The 26,690-nt window shown below is 41.1% G+C and overlaps 1 protein-coding gene across 1 annotated transcript in view; it reads right to left on the bottom strand.

Moving 5' to 3' along the window:
- EXT1 (exostosin glycosyltransferase 1) overlaps positions 1 to 24,488 on the bottom strand; it is a 255,642-nt gene extending 231,154 nt beyond the window's left edge. Inside the window, exon 1 of the mRNA XM_054018406.1 lies at positions 22,633 to 24,488. Within this exon, the coding sequence (XP_053874381.1) occupies positions 22,633 to 23,594 (962 nt within the window). The 5' untranslated portion in view covers positions 23,595 to 24,488. The remainder of the gene's footprint in view (positions 1 to 22,632) is intronic.
- Between the last annotated feature and the right edge of the window lie 2,202 nt (positions 24,489 to 26,690).

The following is a 26,690-nucleotide window of genomic DNA, read 5'->3' as shown; positions in this document are numbered from 1 at the left end:
AATTCATATCTTTGCTAGATACTAAAAATCATGGACTGAACAGAGACACCGGATTTATGGCTTATTACAACAATCTGTAACTCACTAACCCCCCTTTTTTGGTCCTATGACTGCAGAGGTGTTAATAGTCCACTTCACCCTGAATGGTGTCTTAAAATGTGTTTCAGAGTAGCAGCCGTGTTAGTCTGTATCCGCAAAAAGAACAGGAGTACTTGTGGCACCTTAGAGACTAACAAATTTAAAATGTGTGTTAACTATTTATGCTAAACAATCTGTTTCACCTTTTATTCAGCTGTGACACTCTGAATACCTTTCCAGACCTGAAGAAGAACTCCATGTAGCTCCAAGGCTTGTCCCTTTCACCAACAGATGTTGGACCAATAGAAGATATTACCTGACCCCCAATGTCTCTCACTCATGTAGCAGTCATAGTGTCAGGAAAACAAATCACATCTCCAGACTCCTCGCTCTACCCGCTACATCACACTGCACAGCACTGAAGCAAAAAGGAAAAGATTTGTTATTTGCAACAAATTGTTTTCCCCATTTTTTTTTACTGGTTACACAACATTTAAAAAGCAAATATTAAAAAAAAATTACAGTATTCTAAGTGTTTCTTAAGACTCCTTGGCCCCTGTAGCGTAGACACTTACTACAGAGACAGAAGGGGTTCTTCCATCACTGTAAATCCACCTCTCTGAACTCTGGTCTACACTACAGTTAGGTCAACCCAAGGCAACTTACGTCAACCTAACAATGTAAGTATCTACACTAAAATTTCACTCCCACCAGTATAACTCAACCGCTACGCCGATTTAATAACTTCCCCTCCACGACCGACACAGAGTCAATGTCAACGTAGTTAGGTCAACGCAGAGTGCGTGTAAATACTGCGTTGCTTACATCTACTGTCGCTGGCTCTCACAAGCCATCCCACAGCAATGCCCTATTCAATTGGTGCAAGCGCTCCTGATGAGGACGCGCTCCGCCAACACAAGGAGCAAAGTGTAGAAATGCACAAGCAATGTAATTACTGTGGCGGCTGTATGCCAACACTGATTAGGTCGACTTAATTTTGTAGTGTAGACATGCCCTGAAAGGCAGTAGCTAGGTCAAAGGAAGAAATCTTCTGTTGTCCTAGCAGTGTCTACACAGGTGTACACGGTCTACACAGGCCTTATTCCCCAATCTCTTACACCAGTGTAATTAAAGAGTAACTCCTCTGAAAATCAATGAAGTTATACTAGTGAGTTGACAATCTAGCCAATTGCGTCTAATAATTAGACATTATCATTCACTTTAGGCCAGATCCAACTCCCACTGAAATCAATAGGACTGTTTCTATTGCCTGTTAAGATCATTATCCAATTCACATTAGAGCAGAGAGAGAGGAAAATGATCCTATAAAAAGGGATGTGATAAATAGTATGAACTGACAGACAGGTGTTTCCAAGGTCCTGTAGACCAGAAATACTAATAATAATAATTTGCAGCTATTTACATACCATGATGTGTCTGAGAACAGAGGTCTGGTACAATTGATCCCAGAACAAGCCACAAAAATTGTTTAGCACCAATATGGGTTGTTGTTGTTTTTCCAAACACAATGTAACATGATGTGCTACAAAAATAGCAAAAACTGATAAAAATAGAAGACTTATCCTGAACTGAAGAGCAAAGTTCTGGAGTCTGTTTATTTAAAGACACTATTGGCAACCTCACGCACAACATCATGTTACAATAGGAGTTTTACTATTAGCACATGCAATTTCTCCCACCCTCCCCCCTCAGTATCACAAAGGATTTCATTGTTCTACACATCTGAAAATTTTGGCTCCAAACTTGGATGTCTTGCCTTACTGGGGGAAGCTTTAGACTACAGTTTGAAATATTCGACAAGAGTATCTGGGAAACACTGATTTCTTCTTCCTAACCCCCTAGATATTGGTCATTTCTCACCTTTTCCTTCCAATATTTCACCTAAAAGTTCAGCCATCATGAGGATACTATTAAGAAAAAAAAATCAGACTTTGTTAAGGAATGTAAACGGGCATGAATACTTACTAAGAGAAGAAGAACAGGAGTACTTGTGGCACCTTAGAGACTAACAAATTTATTAGAGCATAAGCTTTCGTGGACTACAGCCCACTTCTTCGGATGCATCATCTCAAGTTAACTTGAGCATAGATAACTGACTACAGTAAAGGCAAGCTCCAAGTCTCTCTGTGCCTCAGTTTCCCATCTGTAAAATGGAGATAATAGCACTCGCCTACCTCCCAGGGGCATTGTGAAGATAAATGCATTAAAGATTATGAGGCACTCCGATACTATGGTAACGCATTACAAAGAAGTATGATAGATAGATAGATATCTAAGTGCCTTGGGTTTCTTTTAGTAAGAAAGTGATAGGCTAATTAAAGAAAATGCAGGACTTCAATATTGTCTGTAACAAAAATCAGTCATGCTCCATGTAGATTACAAGCCCAAGGCACTTGAGGCAGAGTAACCAGAGTCAGCAGGAAATTTGCAGTCATGTGATGATCAGTGTAGTTAAATGAAAACTCCAGTATTGACAAAAGGGTCAAGCCTCTCCCACTAAAATCAGTAGCAAAACCTCCCCATCATCTTCCATGGAAGCAGGGTCAGGCCCAAACTTTATACAAATAAATAGAACTTAAAATAAAAAAGATTAAATTAAGAGATGCCAAGATTTGCTAAAACAGACCTACGAGCGTCCCAGTTACACTGAATGTGGACAGCTTGACTTTATACCATGGAGACAAACACACTGGTCACACTGGACAGACTAAAATAGTTCCACATTTTTGTAGCCCTGATGCAATTCCACCAGTGTTAGCTCTAGTGTAGATGCACAGCCAACCATCACAGGAGTTTGACACTGTCAATTAACAGGGTTACACAGGAAAGCATTAAAAAACACAGACAACAGCCAGCAGCCCATCTATCCCAAGACTCTCAATGTTGCTGGCAGAGCTGAACCAGTATCAGCACCAGGGAGAAGTTTTTAGAGTTTCCTCAGCACAGACAAGGTCCTTAGATCATGCAACCTTTTGGACCTCCCCTTCTCCATCATTTTCCCCAGTGGTTCCTGGCAAAGAATAGCCCTGTCCCCCTCCTCACCCCTGTTTCTCTCTCTCTCTCTCTGACACTCACACACACACACACACACACACACACACACACAGAGTTGGGCCTTGCCTTCTCTTTTCTAGATGTAGTGGTGCAGTCACAAACATTTGCAAATACTTCATGTTCCCCTACTCTGTATGAAGAACCACATCTATTGTCATTTCAACTTCCATACCATTTTCCAGCACCTTATCCCCTCACTGAGTCCAGAATGAGATTATCCTAGCAAAGAAATCTGAACCCTTTTGAACTCTATGGGAGTTTTGCCATTGATTTCAGTGGAGTCAAGACTTCACCTAGGTGCCTGAGCTAAATTTAAATAATTCAATATTGAATAACCTCAAAGTAGAGAAGCAGAGGGTATGGGTGTATTAGAGTAGAGCAATCCACTGTATTATACTGTTCAAACTGTTCTGAATCTCTCAAAGGAGTTGGTATGCAAGGCTAAGGTTCAGGCCAGCCCTTATTTTTTAATTCACACCTGTTTTCCAACCCCTAAACAGCAGCACCATCAGAGAGTTTTCCTTTAAGTTTCCATCCAGGTAAACATTGACACAGAAAATCCAAGCAAATTGGCCATAAATCTTAAACTCAGAACATCACAGGGTCAGATCCACAAAGGAGAAAGTGTTTGAGTGCAAAGAGTCATTTACAAAAAGGGTACCCAAGTATTTTGGTGATGGTGCCTTAAAAATAATATTATTTCACTTTATGTCAAGTTTCAAAAAAGGGAAAATGCACTCTGTTTTACACCTCTACCCCAATACAACACGACCCGATAGAACACGAATTCGGATATAATGCGGTAAAGCAGCGCTCCGGCGGATCAAAGCAAGTTCGATATAATGCGGTTTCACCTATAACATGGTAAGATTTTTTGGCTCCCGACGACAGTCTTATATCGGGGTAGAGGTGTACCACCTTACAGACAATAAAAAGAACCCCTTAAAATAAATTAAAAAGAACTGGTGTCATACCGATGGCATAAATTCAGCTAATGGCTACATCTTTTCACATTTACACTAGCAAAGTAAATCCCTTTCACTCCAGTGACACAAGGTTAAAAGCTTTCTTGTGCAAAATCAGAAGCCAGCTTGAGTTTTAAATATAATGCTGCTTTGCATTTACACTGCAACAAGGATGACAAAATGTTTTACAGACATGAATTAAGTAAGCCTTCCAGGTAGATACCATCCCTGATTTACAAATGGGGAAAGTGGAACCACTGAGACAAGGGACAAGGAGAGGCTCACTTGGGATCCTTCATGAAAAACCTAAAAGGAACAATAAACTGCGTGAGAAGAGAATTCATCTTTAAAACTTGGATAATTTGACTTTTAAATGAGAGCTGCTGGGTTCCATAATTTCTGAAATATACAGCATATTTAGTTTGTGTGTGACATGAGACTATGCTGCAAGAAGACACATTTACAAACCAGCACACAGTCTGGCACTCAACCCCATTTTTTGCGGGGGATGGGGAGGGTTTCTGTCTCAGCAGATCAAAGGCTCCTGGCCATGGGAACTGAAACAGCTCACATAACAAGGCAAGGTACCTTCCACCACACTATCTGCTGATGATGATTATCAGCTGACTAAAGGCACAGAAGAGCCACAACAATTCTGTCCGGAACTATAGCTGGCAGCCTGCACATTACACTAATATCTTCCAGGGAGCTGGGGGAGGACATGAGAGGAGGAATATTCTTTCAAGTAAACCATTCGAGACATAGCAGCAGCCGATTAGACCATAAATGTGAACAGGAACTGCCTTCAACCTAGGCAAGAATGCCTTGTCCTGGAAGTGCAGTCTGGCCTCAGCAGCGGACTGCTTGTTGTTTTATCTGTGGCTGTTCTATGGCATTTTCCTCTCTGCAAAGGGGCTTGCATTAGGAGAGTGATTTTGAGGGGGGAATTCTCTCTGCCAGGGTATCATTTAGCAATTTATTACATGCCCTCAACCCCATTGTTTCCAAGCCTAGAAGAACAACAAAAGCAGCTGTTAATCAATATTCAAAATTATAAGGCTTGCCTGGCAGACAGGAAGCAGCACCTAAGGCAGATCTGCCTTTGAGAAGGTTACAATTCATGCAAGGGGCAAAAAAGAAACTGAGACTTTTGTATCGGTTTAATTAATTGTGCAAACAAGAATAGGGCCTGAATCTGTGAGGTGCAACGTGTCACTGAGTTGAAGATGCCCAGCACGCCACAGGATTGACCCTATAGCTCTTGTGAACAAGTTCAACAACATTATTATTATTCAAACTGGTGATTAATAAAAACAGACATGTAGTGCGAATTTTTCATCAACACGGATTCCTTGCAAGGAATTTTCTGATATTTTGCCATTGTAATTCTTGTAAAATGTTGGGATACCTAACTTTAATATGTAGCTGGCTTAAGTGCTCTTGTACCACCTCTTCCTAGTAAAAAACTGGACTTTAATGCAAAGGATTGGGTCGATATCACATACAAGGATCTGCAGCATCCTGGAAGCACATAAAACTGTCACTAGTGAAATAGTACGCCATGTGATTGCTACCGACTCTAGTTTCTTCTTTAATCTTGCAGTAGTGGACGCACCACCATGGGAGGATGTGATCTTCACTTGGCACAGGGTGCTGGATGGAAGCAATGCAGACATGCTCAGGAGATCTACTCCCTACAGCCATAGACACTGCTGCAGAAACTGTTAACAAAACCTCACGGCACAGCTACTTTTTGATACCGATAAATGGATTTTGCAGGGTTGCAGCAATGCAAAGCAAAGCATCAATGTTGTCTGCTTTAAAAATAAAATCTAAGGGACAGAACAATGTAACCTGATTGAAAGTCTCTTGAAGTCAATGATAAGTCTCCAATTGACTTGAATGGGCTTTGGATCAGGCCCACTATGCTCCAGTGAGGACCAAAATCAAACGAATTCAGCAGCTGAGAAAATTCCATCAAAAGTAGGGACCAAATCTATGGTGCCAAACCCACAACCAGACTCTTTGCTAGATTTACACTGAAGTTAGCGGGAACTACAGGCACCCATGTACCCTGGAAAAAATAATCAGACCCCTTTTACTGAAGTGCCTAACTTTAGGGATCCAATCCTGAAAATTTTGGCCTTTGTTCCTTATACTTTTAAACTAAGGATTCCCTCCCTTTCTATACTGCATCCTTTAAACACAAAAAAATTGGAAGGAAATGTTAAAGGATGGTACTAACTATTTCTCCTGCTTTCACCCTTATGGCTGCCCCATCAAAATTAGGGATGTAAAAGTTAAACCTGTTAACGGGTTAACCAAGAAGCTTGATGCTTATCAGTTTCTGTTATCAATTAAACTCTGCCCGGGGATCCCCACTCCTGGCCCCAGGCCCAGAGATCCCCACTCCCGGCCCCATGCCCGGGGATGGACCATGCAGAGCCCCGAGGATGGGCCAGCAGCCAGGACCCATGACCAGCAGCAAGGAGTCCTGGGTGTGGGACTGGCAGGAAGCAGCACCGCCTAGAATGTAAGGGTGCTGCAGTTCCCCCCACACCCATAATTCCCCAGTTAAACGTTTAACCACGTAACCAATAGAATTGCAACACAGTCATTGTTTTTACATGTTATTTACATCCCTAATTAAAAGAGTCCATTTTAGACAAATAAGGAGCACCCACCCATCATCATATGTAAGGAATGGGTTCAAATGTTCTAATCACTGACTCTTCACTAACTGGGAGAAGGGTTTAAAAAAAAAGGAAAAAGTACAAAGGGATCCTTTATCCTGTGGGTAGAATTAAAACCAAGTAGAAACGAGCTCATTCTTAGGCTTATAAACCAAGCCTTTACAGATAATTATGTTTTATTACTCTTCATTTTATGAGCATTGTGTTATACAAAACAAATACCAGATGCCTATTTGTTTTATTCATTTTAGGGGGAGTGGGGAAAAAAAAATCTCTACCAGCACTGTTATGAGCAGCGCTGCTTTTAATTAAACTCAATGCACAATGAAGGCATAAAAATTAATACTGTTTGAAACCAGCAGGTAGGAAGCAAATATATCCAACTGTAACTGCTGAATACCCTCTCCCTTGGCGCCCGCACTGCAAGGGGGAACATTCACAAGCCTATTACTTAGGAGCTGGAATTCGCAGAGCTGGTGCTCTTGCGCAAGGTCATTTATAGATTTCATTTTTGTGAAAAATTAATGCCAGTCTTCGCAGAAATCAAAAAGCTGGTGGGGGAAAAAAATCAATGGGAATTTAACACCACCTCTGTTAAAATGACACGCCAAGGCCCACGCAGAAACACACCCGTAATAAGTGAGAGCTGACTCTCTTAAGCCACATTAGGCGACCTGCTGAAATGGAACAAATAGGATACGCTGCTGCCACCTTAGAGAAAAGGCAAAGGATGTGCAAAGTGATTTCTGGCTAGCCTGGAGTGAATCACACTGTCTTCTGAAAAAACAGTTAACGTGCTGATACCTTTCAAAGCAGGGGTCTAATTCTTCAACCATTTATTCACTGGAATCAGTGGGTGAGTAATCCCTGCTCACATGAGTAAGGCATGCAGGATGAGGCCCCTGATTTGAAAGGGGGGCCATGTATCTGTAGAGCCCCGCAAACCCACAGATCTCCGCAGACCATTTTTGCGGATCGGCTGCAGATACACATTTTTGTATCGATGCAGGGCTCTATATCTCTGTAATTTGAAGAATACCTTTGCTCTTTTCAGATTGAGGCAAACAAATCCAGTATAACAAAAGCAAAAATTTGACACATTTTCTCCAGAAACTAAATTAAATCTGACTTTTCAGCAGTCGGATATAAATGATGAGTTGCCTGGAGGCACCAGGGGAAAACTATTTCCCATTTACGATACTGGTTTCCTTTTTTATTTTAATCGCATTCAGATGTGATTCTGGCAGACCCAAGAGTGACTCCTTAGGTCAGGCTAATGTTAACTCCACACTGTAAATCCAGTTTTCAACATCATATCTAGTATTTGTTTAATGTTACCTTCCCCAAAGAGAAGCTGATCTTCCTGAAATTTTGTGTACAGCACCTCATCCCAGAGAAGAGTTTTTCTGGAAAGTTTGGGTGTTTAAAATTATATATTACAGACGCACACACACACTCAGTTATGGTGCAACAGTAAATGAAGAGTGAAGTGGGTACATCCTTTAGTTTTTCATTTTTAGAGACTTTCATACTTTACTTTTTAAAGTAGAATTATTGTACAGAATTTGTAATACATTATCTGTATTTTAGAGAGAATCTACTGATACCTGCTTTTCTACCTTATCTATTTCCTAATGAAATTTGTTTACAAATACATGCTATATTCTGTAGACTTCGGTAATCCAGTCAGTTAATTAATTAATTAATTATAGTCCTTGCCTATAACGAGACCACAAAATGCCATTATACTGATCAGTGTATCGATAGTAAACTATGAGGGTAACTGTGTTTCACAAAGTTAAACTAAATAAAATAATAATATACAATCACACCAACAGGACAATTCAGGATTAAAGTCCGAGTAGCAAATGTCTTAACATTTCTAACCCCCTAATTTTACAGACACACATGACACAGCAGAACTCACTTGGAATCATTTCATTATAGCCCAAGTTACAAACATTGTGGCTAAATTAAATAAATCCTTTAGATACAAGGAATAATCACAAACCACTAAAACTGGAAACAATAAAAAATAAAAAAGTCTATACTCACTGAAGTTCAACAATGTTCTTTTGCATTAACCAAAAGAGAGTTATCTGCATTAGTCACTTCATGTCTTATTTTTATCCCTCTAGTATCTCGAGGCATCAGTTAAGACTGGAGCACCACTGTAAAACCACATAATAAGAATTGGTGGTCCCTACTGACAAGGTGCTTACAATCTCAATAGAGATGACAGACAACAGAGAAGCAAGGTGTGGGAGGAAATACTATACAAATAAAAGGATCAGGGCGAAAGGTGGGAAACATCATGTTACTTCCACTTCATGGGAAACATGCAAAGTTCAACGATAGCTCTGGAATTCTCTCCCTTCTGGCAGGTTCCAGCCTGGATCTAGAAGGCTCTCACCATCTCCTTGTTATTAGGAAAGTTGGCCCTTTCTTCTCAGACATGGACTTCAACTTCCCTTCAAAGAACAATGTCCACCTAGATTAAAGGAAGTTGATCTGGAAGCTGCAGCACTTGCAGAAGCTCCTCCATACCAAGATGCATGGGAGCAGTGAGCCCAGCCTTCCACAGCTGCAATGCCTACTCGTAAACCAACAGACATATTTCAAGGCCCTATTATTATTATTATAGTATATGAAGTCTTTAACCGAGGTGCAAGGTACTGAAGTAGGATCTTTAATCATACGTCTCGCCAACAAAACCACTACCAGCTGGGTTCTTTACTTAGCTTCTCAAGATTCTGTCTGGTTTGTGCCCAAGGCAGGACCCTCTCAGAGGTAAGACTTTGCTCTTGGAAGTCTCTCCCTGAGAATGTCTTCTGCAGCTCTTAGCACAACTCTCAAATCCTTCCTCTTTATATTGGTTCATATAGGACCATCCTATGCACCTTTACTATCTATCCTTCTGCACATATGTGGGTGAAGGAGGAGATTTAGTGCTGTAGATCGGGTTTATGATTGTGTTTTTCTCATGTAATATGTGAACAACGTGCGTATGACCAAGTGAACAAACCAACAGGAAAGCACGGATAAAGCACCAGAGTGTACTTTGTCACTTGTGTTAACAATTGTAGCTTAGCTTTAATTATGTATATAACTTTGCAACATACCAGAGCATCTACAGAAGTATATTTTGTAAATAAATAATAATACATAATAATAATAATGAAGAGTAGACCTTACTAAATTACTCTGCCATTAATATTAGGGGGAGAGTGGTAGAAAAGCGATCACGTTGTGTGTGCAAATTATCCAGTTACTATGGTATTTTTGTATTTATTTAGGGCAGGGAATAGTCTACAGGAAAGTGTGCCTGGGAGCCTTGTACCCATGATCTTTGAAGTGTCATCCATGTAACTTCACAGAGCCCTAACAACTCTCGTGCTTTGATTATTCTCCCTTCCCACCCCACCACCTCATTTAATCACTTTATTCTTGCCACAACAGCAGCCGGACAAACATAGTTGAGAGGTTCATGGCTGAACAAGTTACCCTGACTGACAGGAGGATTTGGAGAATTTTGATATTCCGGAGGAAGCAGAAGAAATTACCAACTGCGGGGGAGGAGGGGCGAAGCAGGGACTACAAGGGTATTTATTAAAATGGTTGCATGTTCCCCAGAAAGAAAACATCTTTGACACACACATCTTTGCTTTATGTCTAACAATCAATGACTGCCCAATTTAGTCATGCATACATGAACTATCATATGCTGAACATATGTAAAAGCTACTTGAGATTTGTGTCAGGTCCAAAAATAAAATACAATAAAATAAAAATATATTTTAAAAGCACCTTTTATAAACTCCTCTGTATTTCCAAACCAATATTTGAGTCTAAGAGCAAGGCAGGCAGTAAGTTAACAATGGGCTTGCATTAAGAGATACAGAACTACAATATTGTATTTAAAGGGAGAGCAGGGGACAGAAATAAGGTATTTGATTGCTTGAAATAGTTCCCTGCCTTCCAAAAAGTTGGCTTAAAATTCCTATCTATAACACTCACCTTGCTGTTATAATTTTATTACCACTACTTTTGGGAATTTCTCTGGTACTTAATATGCAGAAATGGTACACAGGACTAGGTCCTGCTGCCATAGATAATGTGGTTCTAAGAGAAATCCATCAATTGTTAATGGCCATGCAAATTGTTGAAACTAGAGAGTTATTCACAGTTATCTCACTGTGATTTGGTAAGTGTCCATGCCTGATGTGATCACTCACTTGATATTTTATTCCATTAAAATTAAAGTAGTATGCTTACCTTTCAGATGTTAAAATAAAAGGGGTGGGAAAAGATTTTATTTTTGTTTTTAGTTATTTTAGGTATACCTGTACTTACCTGAAGTTTTTATATTAGGAGAAATCTTTAAGAATAAAATCACTGCCAGCTGAAATGCTTAAATCCATATGATCAGATATTAAAGAACTTAACCTGCACTTAAGTTTAGGCTCAGATCTTGCAAAAGACATATGCATGTGCAGAACTTTATCCACTTAGCCTTAGTAGGACTGGGGCCAAAAACTGCAGATTAAGCACTTTTTAAACTTCTACTCAGAGGGCTTAAACATTTCTATTGCTTAGGCTAGAACAATTTGTTGTTTAATAAGTTATATACAGATTTCCTCAAACTCATAATGAGTTCAGTGTCTTGCATAACCAACTCACTGATTATTAATTTTCAGCTTTACTGCAATTCTTACATATCAGATGCAGTTTTCTTGTTTGAGATTCCTTGTTTTTACTAAAACGTGGCTTGGGGTTTGATTTTGTTTTTAACAGCTCTCAAAGGGAAAAAAGTTACTTTTCAGGAGTACTTCAAAAGGAAATCATATTACACAAAATAAACCCTAGTATTATATTTCCTGTTTGGATTAGATGGAATTTTTTAAATTAAATATAATTTAAAAAATTCCATCTGCTAGCACCCAGCACAATGGTCAATGGCAAATCAAGGAGATAAAACCTTTATATGTTTATCTTCCTGAAATAGCTCATCGAGTGTATGTGCAGAGAAACCCAAACCAAGCCTTTAGAAATATAAACCCAGACACTATAAGCCAAGAATTGTCCTTCCCTTCGTCTCCAGATAACAGGCTTGATTTCCAGAAACAGCCTCTGATTCCGCACCTGCACACAATAGTGGATGCAATTTTGATAGCACACTTCATAGCAGTTCAACATTAAACTACCCAATTGCACCTGTAAATCAGGTACTGCTATAAAATGTGCCTGTAATTATTTGCAGGTGCAAAAATCAGAAGAGTTGAAGCTCCTCTGAAAAGAATCAATGCCTCTCACTAAACTGGTTATGTAGCTACATGAATGTGTGAGACACACATAAACTGATGCCCCAAGGACTAAAAATGGGCCAAGCAAACTAAAGCACAGAGCACTGGTACCAGTACTTGCTCCCTTAGGAAGCCCATATACAATGGTGGGAGTATGTTCTGTGCCAGTTTGTGCTCTGCTCACTCTGCCAGACCAAAGGCAGGTTTACCTGCAACCTGCTCACTCTAATGCTGAAGGGGAATGGAGCAAGTTAATCTGGTGGCCAGAGCAGATGAAGGCACCCATTCAGACCCACTTCCATCTGCTGCAAGAGGTGGAGGTGTTTATGGAGGAGCTGCATAGGAAGACAAAGCATCAAGACAAAGCATCACTGGTAACCCTTCCTTTGAAGGGCTGAGGAGAGGGAGCTATCCCAAATTGGTAGGAGGGTAGGAGCATAAGCACTTCCTCCACCCAGGAGCTAAGACAGAAAATGAAGAGCACTCCAGGAATGAGAACCCCCCGCCTCTCAGCAGTGGAGAGGACAGCAGGCCTGGCACTGGGGAAGGAGGACAGATTCCTGAGACCCTAACACCACTTCTACCTTTGCAATCTCCACCACACACTGCAAGATAGCCACTAAGTGAGGACTCAGTTACACCTATAGATAACCGAGCCCGTTCACACACAGTCGCCCCCCTTTTTCATTTACACAGAACATGAGCTGTATCCTGCAGGAGGTACAGCTCAAACACCTATACACACAAATCTGTAGGGGAGAGGTTTGTTTCACCGGTGCATGCGATTCCCATTAACAAGGCAGCATCCAAACTTATTGAGGAAAGCAACAATACCTCCCCTTCAAACCCCTCCACTGGTTTCCCAACCAGCCCATAACAAATCTAAGATCCTCCTAGGATCCTTCAAGGCTCAACACAATCTCAGCCTAACCTGCAACTCATTTCTGCTCTCCCGAGCTCTGCTCACGCCCTACTTTCCTCCCAGTCCTCCCTTCACCAACCCCTCCCAGCCGCACACTTTCACTCAGGCTTTCCTCCTCCTTTCTCCTATTAACACAAGACATTCCATCTTCTCCCTCCTTCCGGGAACCTTTCCCCCTTTGTTCTGGACTGCTGTCTTACATTGTAAGCTTTGGGTGGCATCTTATTCTACATTTGTAGAGTATCATGTATTTTTTTTTTACAGCCCCAAATAACTGATTAATAACAAACCTGGGATCCCCTAAGGAATTGAAGATTTGGTTTAATGTAACATGTAATGCTGCTGGAGAAGGAAATGTTATTATAATAAATAATAAATGTTATTATAGGTGCTGATGCACATATCCCCAGAACTAAGATTGGGCTTAAATTGTTCACTTTCATCAATAACACATCTCATGTGACTATGTTTACAGCAAATCCAATGTTTTCAAAAAACCTCAAGTATATAATTACAATCTATTACAATTATGCAAAGAAATAACATTACAAAGATGCCTTCTCATTTCCCATTCTTAGCACTGAATACTTTTGTTTTTCAGCCAATCAACTAAATTAGCCCTAATTCTGTTTCATTCAGACACACAAAGAGTGTATTAGAGAAAAAAGTGAACAAACAGGAAATTCACTTAGGAACCGTTTTTTAGCTTTCATGTGTTCCTGGACTAGAAATTGTCATGGGGAAAAAAAAGTCAACTTAAATAAGAACAGCTTTAGTGAATTTATTAACGGCATTGCGAGGTCACATGGAACATTTACCAGTTATGGAGACGCCGATAGCAGCTGTAAATGTGACAACATCTGGTACAGTTTGAGTTATGTGGGGTGAATTAAAAATTGTATATACTTAAAGGCAACAAAGTCATCCCTTCCAACACCGTGACCCAAGACAACTCTGTCACAGATGAAGCAAGCAAGGGAATCTTAGTTTGGAGAACATCAGTTACTAGAAGCTGAATAAAACATCAATTACCTATCCTTGCTTCATGAAATAGAAGTTGACACAGCTGACAATAATTAAGACTCGATCCTTAGGTAGCACTTTACAGATCTCAAAGCGTTTTAAAAAGGAAAGCAAGTGGCATTCTCCACTATTTTGAAGACGTGCAAACTAAGTCACAATGTGGCGAAATAACTCATTCAAGGTCACACAGCAGGTGAATGAGAAAGCTGGGAACAGAATCCCAAATCAGGTCTGCTGACTCTTATCCTTTGGACCACAGTGATATGGAAGGAATAGGTTGGAAACTCATGAGATACCATGTGACAACATTACCAATGCAGTGCAGTATGGAGGGAAACTGGAAAAAAAAAAATCTAATGTACTTTAATATGAAATCCAACATTATGAATGATGAATCCAACATTAAAGCCTCCACGATACAAGTTAACACAGCTCAAAAAGAACAGGAGTACAGCTCAAGTTAAAACAGCTCAAAAAGCCACACTAGATCCTACCATGACTCTTTGGAAAGGACATGATTAGGAAGTTAAACAAAGAGGTATCTCATTACAACACCAGAGCAAAAGAAACTTTGATCAAAACCTGACAGCCAATGTTAATATTTAAAAGTATCCAAACAAGATACGTTGGGAGAGATAAGTGGCGAATGCACGACATTTAAAATGGACAAAGAAGAAAGAAGTGCCACCTTCCTGCTTTTATTGTGGCATCCTAGGCTTCTTTGGTTGCTTTTAATAATATGTTTTGTTGTTCAGCAAAGCCACACTAACCAAAATTCAGATCTCAATCAAAAAGAGTCTGCTTACTAAGAACACTAAAAAGAGAAGACTGAGAGGGAACATGATAGCAGTTTTCAGGTATCTAAAGGAGTGTCATAAGGAGGAGGGAGAAAACTTGTTCATCTTAGCCTCGAAGGATAGAACCAGAAGCAATGGGCTTAAACTGCAGCAAGGGAGGTTTAGGTTGGACATTAGGGAAAAAGTTCTTAACTGTCAGGGTGGTTAAACACTGGAATAAATTGCCTAGGGAGGTTGGGGAATCTCCATCTCTGGAGATATTTAAGAGTAGGTTAGATAAATGTCTATCAGGGATGGTCTAGACAGTATTTGGTCCTGCCATGCGGGCAGGGGACTGGACTCGATTGATGACCTCTCGAGATCCCTTCCAGTCCTAGAATCTATAAAACACGTATATAGGCTCCTATCGAGAAAAGCAGTGAGACACGTTCTTTCCTGAATCAGGGTCATATACATGAAAATATTGCTCCTTTTTTTGTATGAAACATACTGCTCTCTCCTTCAAACCCTTCCTTAAAGCCAGTTTCTTTCATGACTTTTCAATATATGGATCTCCTCTTCTAGGATATTGACACCTAAACTATTGTCCATATAATATGTCATCTAAATTAGATTATAAGGCTTTCAGGGAAGGGACTGTTACCATATATGCTCTATAAGTTTTGTATACATCTACACGCCCATATAAAAACTTTAATATTCATTTTATTTAAAAAAAAACCATTACACAACAATAAAAAACAAAGACAAACATTAAATAAGTGTTTTGGTCCCAGCCTATCAAGATGAAGGGGTGAGGAGAAACAGACTTCAGAATACAGTGTGATCTATAACAGGGTTTTGTTTTAAAATAAAAATATCCTAAAGTATTTGCTAATGTGGAAAGCTGTGGAACCTTAAATATAACCTAAAGTTATACTCATGCATTCTTCTGTGCTAATGTAATCTGCATAGGATATGCAACAGACACACACACATATTGCATCATCACATTTAGATATAGCCAAATCCTGTGGAAGAGGAATCAGTCATCTTAATGGTACAGAGCATGCTATTTAACTTATTTTTAAAACAGTCTCTAAATACTTGCTTGGTTGCCTATTGATTAATTTCTCTAGTTAACAGAATGGTTTGTTTATCAATGACCACAAAACTCCTTGGATATTCAGAGAGAAACTTTGTAGTCAGAAAGAAGAAGAGACAGTGAATACAGATAATGCTCCAGAAATCACCATATTAACAGCCAGTCCTCTCCACACCCACCCTAAATAAGTCTTTCCTTCTCTTGCTATGCAAAGTGTTTTCCTTTAAAACAAACTGAAGGATGGGGTATGGGGGGTTGGAAAGGGGATGGTGTTTTTAAAACATTAACTACAAATATCTGACACAGATGCTTAATTATCCTAAGCATGGAATATAGGAGTAACCTCATACTGGGGTTCAGAATGATTTACCTACACAGGAGCAGCCATAATTAATCAGACCGATGGTCCCTCCCTAGTTCACTACTTTGTGACAAACAGGGGTTGCTACTAGATGCTTTGGAGGAAGGGGCAGGAAACCTTCCAGCAGATGACTATGTGATAACCCTCACACAGGGAAAGTTTCCGCCTAACCCCAAGTAGTTAAGAGTTTGGTTTAAGGCCTGAAGCATGATGGAATATGTATGTGCATGCCTGTATACGCCCAGTCACACATGCAATCTTTTTCAGAAAAGGCCTCCCACGTCTGTCAATGGCTACAAATGGAATGCATGTATAAAGTCTCCCCTCCCTCTGAAGAAACAATCAGAGAATCCAGAGATTTTATGTCCCCTAATACAAAATTAAACTGTGAATGCTTACTAGTAGTAGTATGCTAGGACCAGTCAGGATCAGTAGCCTGCCCCAAGCAGCTCACTATGAACATAAATGAGACCACTAAAGTATGGGCAGGGGAGAGGGAAGAACAATACAAACAGAGCAATCAGGGTGAAGATCATTAATTTTGTGTTTTCTTGTTTTACTTGTTCTTAAAAAAATAGCTACAGTAAGGGATGGGCTGGGTATGTAAGGGGGAATGGTTAATAGGAACAAGAAAGGGAAAGGCACTATTGAGGGCCGCATGAAGGAAAGGATAGAATGGAGGGGGGCGGTGGACTGTGAAGCAGGTGTAGAGGCAAACAACTGAACAGCAGTGAGAAATAAGCATCCGGAACCAAAATATAAGGAAGGAGTTTCATAGCATCACCACTGGCTGAAAGTTCAGAAGGTACCATTGCTGCAGCTCCCAGCTCCTACCTGTGATCCCAGGGACTAACTCCGCCTAGAAGTTTTGTTTTCCCACCTGGCAGAAGAGGCCCTGGTGTCCTGGGAGGAGACCCATTCTATATGTACATATACATACACACCATTTTCAGCACAAAAATAACGCAGAAGGAAGAGCCTATTAAAACGACGTCTTCAAATGTCTCCGTTTTGTGGGAAACCTGGTAAATGCCAATGCCCATCTATTTGCTGCATTTTAAGGAAAAGCATTTTAAATCAGCAGTATGACAATCAAGTAACTGGAAGTTGATAGGACAGCAGTTTGATGGGGATAGCAGCCAAGCAGCTGTGATGTTCTGAGAAAATGCCCCGGCTCCTTCAGTGGCTCTTGAACTTCTCCAAACTCCTACTGGTTGTATCAAATCTATAGGCCAACTCTGGTCCTACTGAGGTCAGTGGCTTCACACAGGAACAGAATTTGGCCCCGTATGACCATTCAGCCTTTCTTAAGTATCTACACTGAACTAGAGGGTTTCTTACTCATTCCTAAATAGCAGCTTAAAAGGTGAACTGAAATTTTTTTAAAAAATAAATCTTACTTACAAGATGCCAAATCAGTAACAGAATTTATGCAGAGACGTAAAGGGGACAAATACATTGACAATTTAATATAACATATTTGAAGCTCAGCTCCTCTATTTGCCTGCCAAGATCCAATTTTAAAGTTTTGAGTCTCCCTTGTGAGACTGCCTAACGAGGGAGGAGTTCAGAAAAGGACTTAGGACTCTTGTACTCTTAATTCTAACAGAGAACACCCAGAACCCCAGACTCTATATTCTTGGCAGGTAAGAAAAGACCGTAACCAGTTAAACATTTCATTTTTTCCCTTTTGGTTCTTTATTATGCTTCATTATAACCTTCACATAGGTATCCATAAAAATGCTTAGGACAATGGTTCTTTCAGCATAATGTACGTCTATCTGTAAGTTACATATGGTATACTAAAAATGAATGGAAATATGTAGAGATACATTCATCTATCATAAGCATGCAATAGGTTGGTACTATCTTGAGAGATGCCACATATTTATAGGTGCATATACAGATGTCTAGTTGGATTTTGGTCTCTTAAGCCTATATTCCATGTATTAAAAACGAGAGCGCTCAGCTGGGTGTTTACGGGCCTCTAAAATGTTCCTCATTTCAGGCTCAAAGTGGTATATGTTCCACACCAATTTGGTGGAACTGATCCCACATCACTTTCCGTTCCCTGCATGAAGCATTTCTCTGTGTCCCTTATTTTGGGTTGCGGCCACACAATGTATCCTGTATTTGGGCGTTGGCTGATTGACAGGTATAGCAGGCGAAGGTTTGAATAATGTCTCCCTTTGCTTATGCTCTGATCAGTTCATAGAGGCTACAAGAGCCAAGATGGCCCTACATGTATTCTGTCTCTCTCTCATAGAGAATCTATGGATTTTTCCATTGATGAAGTTTCCATCCCTGATTACACATAGGAGGATCTAATCCTTTTTACCATTGGTGGAGTATGAAGGGCCTGATCCAAAGTCCAGTGAAGTCAAGGAAAAGCCTTCTACTGACTTCAGTCACCTTTGGATCAGGCCCTAAACATGTGACTACCATCACTGTTACTTTCTCCATTTTCTGAAAGATGTGAGGTCAGGGCTATCCAGAGTCAAAAAGGCAAAGATAGGTTGGGTTACAGACATTGCTATCTTCCACCTTAGAAAGATTTCAGTTTTTAGAAAATGTCTTGAAAGCTTCTGGCTACATTAGGACAGACATGCAGCTTGCATTTGTGTCCTCTATTACCTTTCTGACCACATCAATGGTAATCTGTAATATTACCTTCCAGAAAGTAACTTGACATTTAATTTAACCTACCCATGAATTTTGCTTTTGTCAAAAGACAGTGTTTAGTCCACCTTTAAATGGCCTCTCTTTAACCTTCAATAAACATGGCACCTGTTCCTTTCAATGTATGCACCTAACCATTTCCAAAAGTGGAAAGTATCAAGCTAAAATTTAAAAAAATCATATTGAAAAGGAATTAAAAAAAAAAAAAAAAAAAGAGTGGTTCTAATGACAGACTATAGAAGTCAACCCTAATGAAAAGATTCAGGGACAGAATACAGAAAGTATTTTTAAAAACCCTGTTTGCAATAGTCCAATCACGATAATGCAATTCATCTTAGTCTGCATCAGCTTTAGCCGCCGAGATGCATAACTTTGATGAAAATTAATTAGCTCTCACATACAGATGGCTCTCTTAATAGAACTTATGAAGACTGAGCCAAATATGTCCCCCTTCTCAATGGAATAAGGTGCACTTTTCACTTTACATAAATAGAGAAATCATCAGTTGACTTTTCTCATCTCTTGGGGAAAGGGTAGGGGGAGAAAAGAGAGAAGCTGTATTCTGTAGAGATGTAGATCTTGCTTTTACCGGGCCCTAATAATTTTGCTCCAGGCAGAATTTCATTGCAAATAATGTCAATATTACCTTTTTTACAAAGTGACATTTTACATTGGAAATAAATGTAAATCATAACCTTACTCTGTTGATATGACATCATCAAGATTTTAAGTCCAATCATCTCAGCTGGCTTGACAAAGATTCTTCTTACAGCCAAGCTCAAATCATTCATGATGCACCTTGCATAGATCAATACTTCTGCACTTGTATGGATCAGTACTATATGAAGGGGATCATGTGATGAACACAAGCACAGAAACAAGACAGTATAAATGCCACAGCAAAATTTAAAAAAAAAAAAGTGTGGCACAGAAGCTGACACAGAGAGTGAAATATTTGACTTGGCCAACTCCTTATGGACAAACTAATCCATTTCTAATACACAATTCTTGGAGAAGGCACATCATTTTAAAACCATGAGGACATGTTGCTTAATCCTATCCAAAAATTGCACAACAAAAGCAGCTTGGTCTGACCTGAGAGTCATGTAAATATGAATTTAGATCTAGCGTAGGCCTAGTTTTAAAATCATAACAAATTTCTTCTTTAACTGGTATAGCCTTGTGCAATGTTATCTTTCTCAGGTGCAGTTTCAGTTACAGCTAATAGAGGACTACCTGTTACAATATTTACATATATATATAGATATATGTTATATATTCTACATGTAAGAAATACTACTGGCTGCCTGTAGCCATAATTGCCTCAGGATGTGACCTTGTCAGATTTCATACATTGAACAGAGTCAGCTATGATCAGTATTTGAATGGGAGAAAAGCAAAACTCAGGATGCTACAGGAAGTGGTATTCAGTAGGTGGCACACTTTGCCATAAATCAGTACTGAATCAATGCTTCAGCATTGTACTAAAGGACAGCAATATGCTCTTGCAGGTCTTTCAGATAAGATAAAAAGTTAAAAGGTCTTAACCATTTATGGTAATTCACAGGGGTATTAGCCCCAGTATCTTGACCACAATTCCAATTCAACAACTACATTCAGCCAACCTAAATTTCCTCCTGCAATCTTAAATAACTATGATTATCTCCACGTCCCGTCTTAAACTATTGCATAGCGTTGCTGTGCAATGTTAAACAGTTACTGCACTCTACCCCAGATAGAGTTGCACTTGCCACTGAAGTGGACTAGCAGGGATCCCTATACTTCTTAGATATGAAAGACTACACATCAGGTGTGTTTTTTATTAATATTAATGTGTACTATAAGGTGCATGTTGTACACTCCTTAATGAAATTGACCTGCACAGACATTGTAAATAATACAAGCTCAGGTTCCCAGGTAATTCAAGTTCCCAATAGTCAAACCTTTGACTGGTATTTTTTTGTGTTTTAAGAATCTAACAAAACTTTAAACCATAGTGAATTCTGCAGACTTCAGCAAGGTGGCTAACAGACATGAAAAGTGTAGACTCACTCAGATTAAACAAGCATATGCCAGAAATCTCTGAAGGCTATAGGCATTTTCTCTCTCTGTTTTATGAAGAAGACATCAGTTACTATCCACAATTTAAAGGAAATCCCAGTTCATGAGTCAAATGTGTAAACATCTTGATTTGAGCTACACAATCTGGATTTACCCCAGGTTTTTACATGTTATTCATACTAAAAAATTATCAATTTTCTATGCTCAGAAAGTGGATAAAATAAAAAGCCAAGAAGTATTTATGAAGCTCCACACCACTTCCTTACAGGGCTCTAAAATAAGCAGTAGGTTGATCATGTTCATATCAAAGAAAGCACAGAGCTTTCCTGGGTTTCAGCATTAGCTAATTCATTTATTTCAAACTTTGTGGCTAATGGCTGCAAGAGAAATTGGCAGCCAGTTGGAAATTTTGGTCAGCATTAATATCATTGTAACTTCTTCATTACCCTCTGCCAGGATTATTTTTCTCCCACACTGTATTTCACTATCCATTGCAAACTCTTCCAGCCTTTGGCAGTTCCTGATGTAGCTCTAGATAGTACTAACTCAGCAATATAAAGTTGTTCTGTTTTTTAAAAACTTCTGTTACATGGAAACAGACTATGCAGTTTTTGCATGGGAATATTTGCTCTGGAGCACCCACAGCAGTGGTCAGCTTTTAAATTAACTGTTTCAAATTGACTAGTTAGTATTGCCATTCTAGAGGTAATTCCTGAAAGCGATTTTTCAGCAGCTACATATACAAGCTACATAATTGCAAGGGATATTTGGGGAGAAGAGTAATACAGTACCCATCTAAACCATCTGGTTAAACTTGCCCACAGTGGCAGTATGCAAAGCACCAAAAGAAGAAAGGTAATCAAAGGGTTACACAGAGTATACAGAAATTGTCCCTAGCCACTGGAAAGAGTTATCAACATGGGGAAAAATACCAAGGGACCTTAGAATCTATGGGGTTTTCCTCCTTTACCCATTTGTATCATCTAGAGAAATAAGATTGTGAGCTATCTTACTACACCCCAATCTCTACAGATCACAGACTCAGTCCTGTCACTGGACAAATGCTCTTTGAGAAAGACAAGACTGGGTGCACGCACACACACACACAATCACTGCACACACACTCTACAAGTCATCAGCTCTCTTTGAGCTTTGTCCTAGGTGGTTAACTTCAGGGCTAGGAAGGAAGAGAACGTTTACCCTGAAGAGACAAAATGATGAATGAATGGTGGAGCCAGATATCAGGGTAGCCTCTAGCAGCATCTTTGTTGCAAAGCCAAAGAGTGCGCACACAGGTCGTCAGCTCCTGGTCTAGCTAAACCCAGGAGAACCTACAGGACTTTGCATCCCATTGGAAATATTTTCCACAATGAGGTGCTTCCACCCCTATGCCCCCGTATATCTAAGTAACTTACTAACAGCTGGAAAGAATTTCAGGGCAGGAAAAGAAAAATCATGGTTTTCCTGTGGCCTGAAAGTCTGTAGCACATTTAAAAATGCAGATAGCTGACAGCTGCCTAGAACACGAGAGGCCAGAAAAAGCTGGCCTAACCTTAGGCAGGCAAACACAGAAGGGGCACTGGTCACTTACTTTTCATATTCGGTGTTGTCTCTATCGCAACGCGAATCCTTGTGCTTTTGCCAGTCTTTGCCATGCTTGCAGGTGGTCAAGAGGACAACATCCTCCCCGTTGTGGACGTGATATAAGGCATTCCTGGTGTCTGACCCTATCCCTGTCAGGTACCTTTTCCCCTTGAATACCAACATGTACTTCCTGAGAGGAGGGATGGTGTTAAACCTTAGAAATCCCTTCTCCCCTCCTGTCCTAGGATGATCCTTAGAAAAGAGCGGAATAGAAACATCGAAATTCGGTCTGAAGTTTTCAGTACTGATGCTAGCTTTAGCCAGCATCGCCTGGCCAATATCAAACCCTACGTCTTCAGTGTAATCGGGCCAGGTGCCGGAATATAAATTAAAAATTAAATGATTTCTACCATTGTTCCACAAGTGGAGGCTTTGCACTTTCGATCGCAGGTTGTGCACATACTGGGGTGACAACTGGTCTCTGTCTAAGGTATCCAAGCTCAGAACAAACAGGCAAGCTTGGCTCGGATCGGAAGTGTAAAACCTGGATCCCTCGATGGCTGCTAGAATATTTTGGTAACTTTCGGCGATTTTCTCCCCTTTCTGCTGCGGGTACACGTAGACTTTAAAGCCGTTTTTCTTGCAAAGGGTGAAATCGAAGCAGGACTCCATGCGGCACTTCTTGCCTTTGTAGACGCTGGAATTGGCGTCTCTCTTCTGCCTAGGGGAAATGTGCACATTGTAATCCTCGTTTTCCAATTGATCCCAAGGAATGAAGGGGCGCAAAGCGTCCGGGAATCGGGGCCAATAGTGATCCGGGCTGGTGTGGTGCAAGCCATTCCTGCTACTGTGCTCCTCTCTCCTGCTTTGGTTTCTCGCTGCCCTGAACTGCAAGCCTCCGAAGTAAAACAAAAGGACGAGACAAGTGCCAGCTGAGAGCAGGATGAAATAGCGTTTTTTGGCCTGCATGTGTCCTATCTGGGTCAAGATGATTGTAAATAAACACAAGGATCACCCAAGTTTGCCAATCAACACTTTCAGCTCCAGTCCGCCATCTTCCCGCCTGCAAAGACTTCAAACTCTCTTCTACCACCTTCTCTTTATTCCTTTCCCAAAGCCTTGGACTGATGCAGCGCATGTGGGCGATTTCTTTAACTTTCTCCCCTTCTGTCTTTCATCTTTGGCTCGCACAATAGAGAGAGAGAGAGAGAGAGAGAGAAACAGCGAAGGCGAATAATTCACGCCCAGCCCGGGCTTGGAAAGCAAAGGGCTGGGAATTCTCTTGCATGCACCCACAGACACAGACACAGACAAATGAAATAAGCACCAAATTCAGCTCCTTCACCCCTCAATCAGTTGCAAGACGGAGTGTATTTCCCCTCCCCCACTCTTTCTCTCTCTCTCTAGTGTTGCAAACGATCAAGGTACAGCAGCAACTTCAACTCATCCAAAACACTCCCGCAATAACCAAGCTCCCCGGTTCCAGAGCAAGTCAGCAACAGCTCACAGCCAGCGCCGGTTCACACCGCTATCATTATCACATCCTCCAGCTTGAGCGCCGTAACCTTACAAATCCCTGCATTTCTCTTTATTCTCTTCTGCAGAGGAGCTCCAAGACTCTGGTGCTGTTTACCCCTCTCTCCGCGATCTCTGTGAATGGCCCCCGGGATGGAACCAGCCGAAGCAGCGAAGATCCTCCTCCTTCTTCCTCCTCCTCCTCCTCTTTGCCCCCGCCCCCCCAGTTAGTCAATGAGGTGCGAGCTGCCGAAGCACGGAGGAGGCTGCCTGCCCCGGTTCGAACGTCGCCGATCGCAGAGTTCGATCTCCGAACGTTACCCGGTTCTGAATGTTACACTTACACATTCCATTCCCCGACACCACAGCGCTGACCTCATCCATCCACGCAGCCCGGTTCCCCATTGGCTGAGCGTCACGTCCGGGGTGGGCGGTGCTTCCGCTGCACCCATTCATAACCCCCCAGCCGGAGGATACAGTGTTGCAGTAGTATATTAAATGGAAACGCTCTGGGGACAGGGTGAGTGAGAGTGTTGCTGGGAAGGGGGGTTCCCCTCAAGGGGATGCCTGTTTAAGAGATCGCCCGCAGAGCAGCTTGCAGCATCTTTGGGGCACAGTCGCCCCTCCTGCCCTTTCCCTGGCACAGCACTGATGAGCGACGGTCTAGGAGGGTCTCTCTAGTTTTATGTTAAGCAGCGTCCTTGGGTGGGAGACTGAAATCTGATTGCAACAACATACAAGTACTTTTCAGTGTCCCCACCCCCAAGTACAGGCAGTAACAAGACTGGCTGCAGCCCACAGGCCGGAGAGGCAGTTGTCTAGGATGGCAGTCATAGGTGCTGGAACTAGGGGTGCTGCTGCACTCCCTGGCTTGAAGTGATTTCCATCATATACAGGGTTTACAGATTGGTTCAATAGCTCTCAGCACCCCCCCCCCCTATACACACTGTTCCAGCACCCCTGGCGGCAATATTCAATCTTTAGTGATTGTTTATGGTGGGAGTGTCTGTTGGGGGACAGACGCTTTCCAGTTCGCCTAAGGCTAGGAGCTGAGCCAAGGGAGGGTATATCTGAAACAATGCATGACAGTGTTAAGGGCGAGCCACCTTTGCGGGAGAAATCCTCAAGGCTATGTCTGCTGAGCAGCACAGGAGGGATCTTAGCAGCAGCAGCTGGCTCAAGATCCTCTCTGGCAGGCTCGTTAAGCCAAGGAAGAAAGCGCGCCTACCCTTTCATCTTTTAACAGCCCGTCACAAGTCTATGCTAACTGCAAGCCAGTAATGCAGGAGCTGAGCCAAACACATCCAAGAGAAAGTTCCCCCTGAGTAGGAGAGGACCTATTGCTACAGAGGGAAAGGGAGCAGAGGTCTGGGGAGCGCTGGTGCTAAGGGGAGGAAGAGAGAGTTGCTCAGGTTAATCGGGAATCAGGATTTAAATTGGAAAACTGAGGAAAGGGAGAATCTCTTTCCCCTTTCAGATGGACTGGTTTATATGTCTCTACTACTGCCCTCTACTGGATGGAATACTGTATTACCTCACATGTATCTCTTCCCTCTGGTTAGTGTTTGTTCCTAGGGCTAAAATGGAAAGAGTTCCTGCACTTTGAATCTCAAAGCCATGAATTATAATTCCATCTGGTACAAATATGATGTTATCTATTGATCTTAACGCATTTAAGATGTGTTCTTGTAATTAAAGCAGGGGATTCTTAGTCAGCATGACTGGGATCCTGTTCTCTGTGTGGCCTCAGGCCACTCATATGCCTGATTTACACCTTACGTGTGCCCCTAGGCACAGCATCTTCAGTTCTCTCCCCGTCCCCCCATCCCCGCCACCTAGAGCTGACCTTTATGTTTTCCATAAAAAATGAAACTTTTAACCCACTTGTAACTTTTAGGTGCCCTCAGAACGCCAGGGCCCCTAGGCACATGCCTACTGTGCCTAATTGGAAATATGGCTCTGGCCCATCCCTGTGCTTCAATCTCCCCATTTTCAAATGATGCATAACCTGTTTACCCCACAGGGATTATTACTACAAAATGCATGTACCTAGTGTACAGGATACGTTACAAGCAAGGATAACACGACTTGTCCTGAAGCCCCTATCTTAATTTTTAAATAAAGTGTTTTGAAATTTCCAGGTGAAACATAGTAAGTACAAAATATTGTTATATTGCTCAGTGACTGTCAGACATAACTGGCAAATATTTAAGAAGAATTCCATTAGACAACTACATACCTTTTAAAAATCTGGCCTTAAGCAACTTCCCTGTGGATTCACTGTTATAACTATAAAAAGCAACAGAGGGTCCTGTGGCACCTTTAAGACTAACAGAAGTATTGGGAGCATAAGCTTTCGTGGGTAAGAACCTCACTTCTTCAGATGCAAGTAATGGAAATTGGGCTCCTAGTTATAACAGTATCAGAGGGGTAGCGGTGTTAGTCTGAATCTGTAAAAAGCAACAGAGGGTCCTGTGGCACCTTTAAGGCTAACAGAAGTATTGGGAGCATAAGCTTTCGTAGGTAAGAACCTCACTTCTTCAGATGCAA

Source organism: Malaclemys terrapin, chromosome 2, assembly GCF_027887155.1.
Source record: "Malaclemys terrapin pileata isolate rMalTer1 chromosome 2, rMalTer1.hap1, whole genome shotgun sequence".
In the NCBI taxonomy this organism is placed as follows: Eukaryota; Metazoa; Chordata; order Testudines; family Emydidae; genus Malaclemys; species Malaclemys terrapin.
This window is presented reverse-complemented; position numbering and strand designations above follow the sequence as displayed.